The 6,981-nt window shown below is 47.9% G+C and overlaps 1 protein-coding gene across 6 annotated transcripts in view; it reads right to left on the reverse strand.

The window, feature by feature from the left end:
• The window catches only part of MAGI1 (membrane associated guanylate kinase, WW and PDZ domain containing 1), a 719,842-nt gene extending 713,325 nt beyond the window's left edge, over window positions 1-6,517 (reverse strand). For all 6 annotated transcript variants that reach the window (XM_012638256.1, XM_012638264.1, XM_012638250.1 and 3 more), the window contains exon 1: window positions 5,576-6,517. In XM_012638256.1, coding sequence (XP_012493710.1) covers window positions 5,576-5,888 — 313 coding nt within the window. In that variant the 5' untranslated portion in view covers window positions 5,889-6,517. The remainder of the gene's footprint in view (window positions 1-5,575) is intronic.
• Between the last annotated feature and the right edge of the window lie 464 nt (window positions 6,518-6,981).

The raw sequence follows: 6,981 nt of genomic DNA on the forward strand, positions 1-6,981 counted from the left end.
CTGAAATCGGACTGTTTTCTGCAGCAAAGATCTGATTTGCTGTTGGCCGGAAAGATTGTACACAAGGACAATGCTGTAAGAAAACAGAGGTAAAGTGTCATTCTTAGAAATGCTGACACAAAGCAGGTCCCACATCAACAGAAAACAGAAACACTCCTCGTCATCCTGCCTGCTGAACATCTGAAATTTCACATTTAGAGAAGCATTTGTTGAACTGCAGTTCGAGCCAACAGTCAGAAATACTTGAATTCATTAAGCTTTGTCATTTATTAATAGCCAGCATAAATTAGTAGACAAGGGGAGTTACCTAACTGGAAGAGCTGGTGATTAGAAAGTGAACATATGAGGATCCTAAACAAGCAGTAGTAAAAGATGAATAGGAAGAAGGGAGGAAAGACGTTGCAGGGGGCCTCATTGTACTTACCTTCTGAAACAATGGAAAATTCATTCACACAGCCAGGAAATTTCAGTGAGCACCTATTATGGGCTGGGTATTATTTTAGACACTGGGCAATAGATGGGTGAACAAAAGAGACGAGTTTCTTGTTTTCATGGAATTTCCACTCTAGTGGTAGGGGAGATCGACAATAAAGAAGAAACAAGATAATATGAGATTGTGGTTCAGACTATGGAGGCAAAAAACAGGGCAAGGAGATGGCACGGAGGGAGCTGATACGCGGGTCAGTGGTGTGCTGGAGCCAGCTCCTGCTGGCTTAGGAGAACCAATTACATGCATCTCTTCCCAAGCCATGCCACAAAGGAGGGTCCACTCCCTCCCAGAGTCCGTTGTTAAGCATTTAGCAGCACACCAGGAGGTCATTGAGGAGCTCAATGAAGGTCTCCCTAGGAAGACACTAAGGAAAGTAGTAAATCTGTGACCACCTGGGGGGGGGGGCGGGGAAGAGGAAGCAAAACCAGAGATTCATGGGAAACCAAGAAACAAGACAAGGCACTGTTTTAAAATAAGAACAGAATTATTTTGTTACAGCACTGCTGTCATATATTCCAATTGGTTAAAACACACAACATCAAAACAAAACAAAAAAACGCACAAAAAACTATATTCAACTGTATGAGGTCACAATTCCCTCACTACAGTGAGGGGAAGGGTCTGGCCATGGTTTTCTGGTTTCTAAAAATTGTGTCTTATTTGTTATCTCCATTCTCCCAAAAAAAAAAAAAAGAAGTGGAAGGACAGTTTCAGTTCCTAAGTAATTTAAAAACCACAAAATTCACCTACAAAAATACGTAAGCGTGACCTATAATATACCAGTTTGGAAAACTACAATCACACCATTTTAAACCTTTGGAGTCTGGGTTATTCACGGAAGCACAGTGTTTCATGAGTGCAAAGCACCTGAAGAGGCACACCCACTTATTTTTGGCATGAAGAAATTTAGTCTCGAAGAGGGTGACTTGCCGGAAATGACAGCACCATCTGGGAGAGCTTGTTCTAGAACCCACATCACCTGCTTCAGTTGATGTCATCTTCTCCGGTTTAGTCTATACCCCAGGGCAACGGTTCTCAAAACTGAGCATCAGAATCGCCTGAGGACTTGCTGAAACAGCCCATGGGTACCACTCCCCCAAACTTTCTGAATCAGTAGGACTAAGGGGAGGCCTCGGAATTTGCATTTCTAACCAGTTCCCAGGTGATGCCAATGCAACTGGTCTGGAGACCCCACTTCGAGACCCACTGGGCCAGGAATTAGGAACATGGGCTTTGGAATCAGATACAGCTGAGTTCCAGCTCTACTTCTGCCACTTGTGGTATGACCCTTGGAAAAGTTACCCAAACTCTCTGAACCTCAGTTTCCGACATCTGAGTCCAGTTGTGAGGACTGCAAACAAAAATTCCCATAAAGCATTAGCTTAGCCAAGCGTCTGGCATATTCTAAGGCAAGAGCTTAATAAATACTGGCTACACCCTATATCAAAGTTTTCTTGCTTACATTTTGCCCCCATATACACTAGAATGGCTAAAATTCAACAGACAAAATCAAAGATTGCCAAACAAGTGAAGCAACTGAAACATTTATAACAGCTTTATTCATAATAGCCCCTAAATGGTGAACAGTCCAAATGTCTACCTACCAACAAGCAAAAGGACAAACTGATAGGTATACACAATGTAATACTACTAAACAATAAAAAAGAACCAAATAAATTATACACACAATAATGTGAAATCTCCAAAATACTTTGTAGAGTGAAAAAAGCCAGATACAAAAGGGAACTGCCTTATTTCATTTTTATAAAGTTTAAGAAAAGAAAAAACTAATCTATGTTCTGAGGCAGGAGGATCGCTTGAGGTCAGGAGTTTAACATTGCAATGTGCTATGATTGCACCACTGCACTCCAGCCTGGGCAACAGAGCGAGATCCCATCTCTAAAGAAAGAAAAAAAAAACTAAAAAACTAATCTATAACTATGGCAAAAGAAATCAAACAGGCTTTGCCTCTGCAGGGAGTGAGGGAAATTAACTGGACAGGAACATGAGGGAAATTTCTGGGGTGATGAAAAATGTTCCATATCTTGATTTGAGTGATGATAATATGAGCCTGAGTTGTCAAAAATCATCAAATTATATACTTAAGACCTGTGCATTTTACTATAGGTAAACGATACCTTAATATGCATATACAATGACATATTATATAACATATGTCTATAAATTTGTTTAGGCATTTGTCACAAAGGCCTGTCTTCTCCATTTAAAATGAACTAACTTCAACCTGGTAGATCCATTTACTTTGATTCCTTCACAATCCAGTACTGCTTCATATAATACCATTTGCTACAGACTATTTTGGTCCATGCATCTTTCCAGAGAAGTGCCATGAAATAGAAACAGCAGAATCTTCCCCCACAAGAAGATCGTGACATTTCCATACAGACAGTACCCAGAGTAACCCGTGTCCCTGGGAGTGGCTAACTTAGCGTGTAAACAACACAAAAGTAATATTTTTCTTTACCATATACCAAGTATGAGCCTACCTAATATGATTAAGAAAGACACACTAACAAAGACACAGTAAAAAACAATTCTGTCATGTAATTTAAATCGTATTTTCAACATGAAAGAGGGAACAGAAGACTGGTGAAACAGTTTCTAGGGCCATCTTTACTGGTAATGAAAATGTCAGTAGATCCAACTGTGCTGTGTGATTATTAGATGAAATAATACTTTTCACATTGTAGTGGGTTCCAGGCCATTCAAGTTTCCCAAATCAAGCATCTTTTTTCTACCCCATTACAAGTACATTCACACACACACACACTTGCCCCTGCAGTGAACATTCCTGTGCATACTGGGTGAAGGGAATTAATAACTGGAAACACTAAGTCTCCTTTGAATCCAGAGGTGTCCGATTCCAAACCTACTTGATTATCTCACCCTCCCTTTCTGAGTTCCATGCTGGGGCAACCCTGGGACGATGCCTCCTGGCTCTCTGATAGCTGGTGGAAGGAGGCAGCTCAGCCACGTGCAGCTTCTTGCACACTACAAACAGCCACCATTCAGAATCTGTTAAACACCACTAGACATCCCACTAGAAGGCAGGTACCCTTGCCTGTCATTCCTTCACCCTTCCTCCAAATCGGCCCTCAGCTGAGACCTGCAGCTGCCCCCATCAAATGCCTTCAAACAGTGTTTTCTCTATAGCTCTATCGAGTCATAATAATCCAGGTTCCTGACATTAAATTCATAACCCAGGTTCCTGAACCTTGTTCCAGTCTCAGAAATAAATAACCGCTCAAATTCAATTCAAACATAAAGCTCATCTTTAAGGAGGACTTACTATGTACCAGCATGGTTTGGTGCACTTTCGAAGTATCACCTTATGTAATACCCACAATAAAACCAGGTTTCAGATAAGGACACATTGTCAAACCAAGCAAGGTTTTGGGCCTCGAGCAAAGCTGGGGAGATATGCAATGAATGAGGCACAGTCTCTACCTTTAATGAGCTTATTACCTTGCAAGGAAATAAGGAAACAGAAACCTAACCATAGTTCAGAGTAAGTGAAAAACCACAAGGTATACATTAAAGGAGCTGAGAGGAGGAAGAATTTGTTCATCCTGGCAGGATACTGGAGGGCTTCTAGGAGGAGGTATCCAAGTGGAGAATGAAGTCATAAATGAAAGGAGCTTTCCAAAAGGCCAAGCTATTCCCCCTGACCCCTTCCTCCGATTCATCTGGAACATGCCTGTCTCCAAGAGAGGACCAGCTTGCCCAAGCCCAGCCCTTTCCTTTGACATTCCTCCAGCTGCTTGCTGTCTGTCCTTATGGAAACATATGGGAACTTTTCACCACGTTCAACTTTACAACCTCCTTTGGTGCTTTCATCCAGGAGAACCTGCATCATGGCACTTGGCTGCACAAGTGACCCCTTTACGGACTCCAGTCTTCTCCACTGGGCAGACACAGGGACAGCACCATGACTGCACCAAGCTAAGGTGTAAGGGACCTACCACCACTAGCAGCCATCAAATGCATCTTTTAAGAGGCCATCCCTCCTCTACAGACTTCCCAGGGAGGAATTTGTTTCCACTCCCTCCCCATAAATCAGGCCCTCCAGTCCCTTAAGGTCATCCCTGCTCCCTTCCTCCTCCTCCTCCAGAGCTTAAGCCTCTGCAGCAAGAGCTCAAACGCTCATTTTTGGTAGCTGTGTGACCTTGGACAAGTCACTTAACCAATGTAAGTCCCAGTTTCGTCATCTGTAATATGGGTTTTATAAGAACAACTCGATCTTAGAACTGTTGTGAATCAGAATGAGATAGTGCAAGTAAAGCATTTTATACAGAGCCCGGAATGTAGTAAACTAACAATGAATAGTAGCTATCATCATCGTCATTGATAATGATGATTGCCGTGGTGGCAGTGGCAGGGTAAACTTGGGACATGATTTGCGGTAAAGGAAACACCCCCTCCCCCTCCCCGCCCTCACCCCACCTCCACCCCCGCCTGTGGCTGGGCCACACGGTGGAGACACATGCGTCATCCAGCTGAGGGGTGAATGCAGGCTCTTCTGGCGGCGGGCTCAGAAACCGCCAGGAGGTCATGCCCAAGCCCACCTGGAGGGGTTGTGGGGTGAAACCAATTTTCTTATGGAGGAGGTCCAATAAACCTGGTCTTCTGTGCACCCACTCACCAGGTCTGGAAACTGACTAGTAGCAAAAGGACGCCAGCAGCTACGCCGGCTGCATCCCTACCCCCAAGGAGCCAGGAGAACGTTCACCTTGCCCCTGCCTCAGTTCCCCAACTCTCCTCCAGACGCAAGAAAAGCTGCGCTGCACTTGGCCCGCACTTGGCCCGAAAGAACAGGTTGGTAAACGAGGCCTGGGAAACGTCTCCCCGCTTCCCTGCGCAAACCAAGTCCCCTCTTCCAAACGCAGGTGGGCAAACAACATACAACCTCACAACAACTTTGTGTATTTCACCACCACAAGGCGCACGGCCTCAACTTCTCTTCCCTGCGCTCCGAGGAGGAAAGCGGGAACTCGAGCTGAGGGGGGTACCCCACAGACCGCCTCCTTTTGTAGGGGCGCCCTCCAAAGGCGCGCCCCGTCTTACCTTGTCTGACGGCCTTGAAGGTGACGGCCTCCTTGCAGCTGTCGATGACTCCCAGCACGTCATAGCGGGGCAAGCCGGACACCCGGATCCCCTGCACCTCCAGAAGCAGCTCCCCCTCGCCCAGCCGCTGGCCCTCGCCGCCGCCGGGAAGCCCCGCCGCCTCGGCCGCAGCCACCGCTCCGACATACGGAAACTCCCCGTTCTCCGCGCCCCCCAGCACCGTCACCCCCAGCTCGCCATGGGGTCCCCGCTTCACGGTGCATTCGTGCACCCGGCTAGTCCAGTGGTTCTTCTTCTGGATCACTTTCGACATGATGAGTTACACCCCTCCTCCAAAAAAAAAAAAAAAAATTAAATGAGAGACAGGTGCCCCCCACAGCACAAGCCCCCGAGCCTCCGCTGGTTCATGGGAGAAACATCTCTCCCCAAATAACAAAACAGGAGAGAGAAACTTGGCAGCCTCGCTCCCCCGCACACACTCGCGCACTCAAGCCATCATAAAACAAACTTTCTGGGCTTCCCCGCGAGCCGTGCACAGGCGCCCGCGAGCTTTGTTTGCATTCCGGTGCCTCTCGGTCCACGTTCCGGCGCCCGACCGTGCTCTCCCGGACCAGAGTCCACTCTGCGCCGCTTGGCTTATTTTTTTCCTTCCTTTCTTTCTTGCCTTTTAGAAATGCAGTGTCTCCTCTCTGCCTCCCGCCTGGCTCGCCTCTCCTCGCCGGCGGGCTGTTCCTGAGGGCGAGGGAAGCCCTTCCAGCCAGTTGCTGGGAGCCCTGGAGACGCGGTTGCCGGGCGGGGGTGGAGGGGGACAGGAGGGAAGTGCCCGCGGCCCCTTTAAGCAGATACAAAGGCTCGGCTTGTTTTGTTACAGTTCATTCTATTCCCCGCCGCGGAGCGCAGCGGCCGGCAAAAGGAGACGCGCGCGCATGCGCCCCGCGGCCGCCAGCCGGCCGGCCCAGCCCTCCCCTCCCCTCCCCTCCTCCCAGAAGGGCGAGATTCCAACGTGCTTCCCGTTGGGTCCTAAAACCGACCGTGCAGGAAAAGCCAATTTACCCATTCTCCCTACACCCCTCTAATTCCTCCTCCTTTGCTTTCGGTGTCCTCGACTCAGCAGAGCCCTTTGCGGGTAGGGGGACGCGCACGTGTTTTATTCCAACTGTTTGCAACTTTTGAAACATGGGCAATCTGGCTCTGGCATTTTAAAACCATTTCAAACAGGTGGGGGTTGGGAGGCTCCTACACTCACCCTCGCGCTCACACTCACGCACACACGCACGCACTCACGCCGGCCCTAAGCCTCTTAACCGCCCTCCGCCAGTGGCTGGCCAAGCTGTCGGTCACCCAGCCCCGCCGCCCCCCGCCACATTTCCCTGTAAAAGCCCGGAGACCGGCAGCGAGGAGCGCTC

This window comes from Propithecus coquereli, unplaced genomic scaffold (assembly GCF_000956105.1).
Source record: "Propithecus coquereli isolate 6110/MARCELLA unplaced genomic scaffold, Pcoq_1.0 Scaffold1, whole genome shotgun sequence".
Taxonomy (NCBI): Eukaryota; Metazoa; Chordata; class Mammalia; order Primates; family Indriidae; genus Propithecus; species Propithecus coquereli.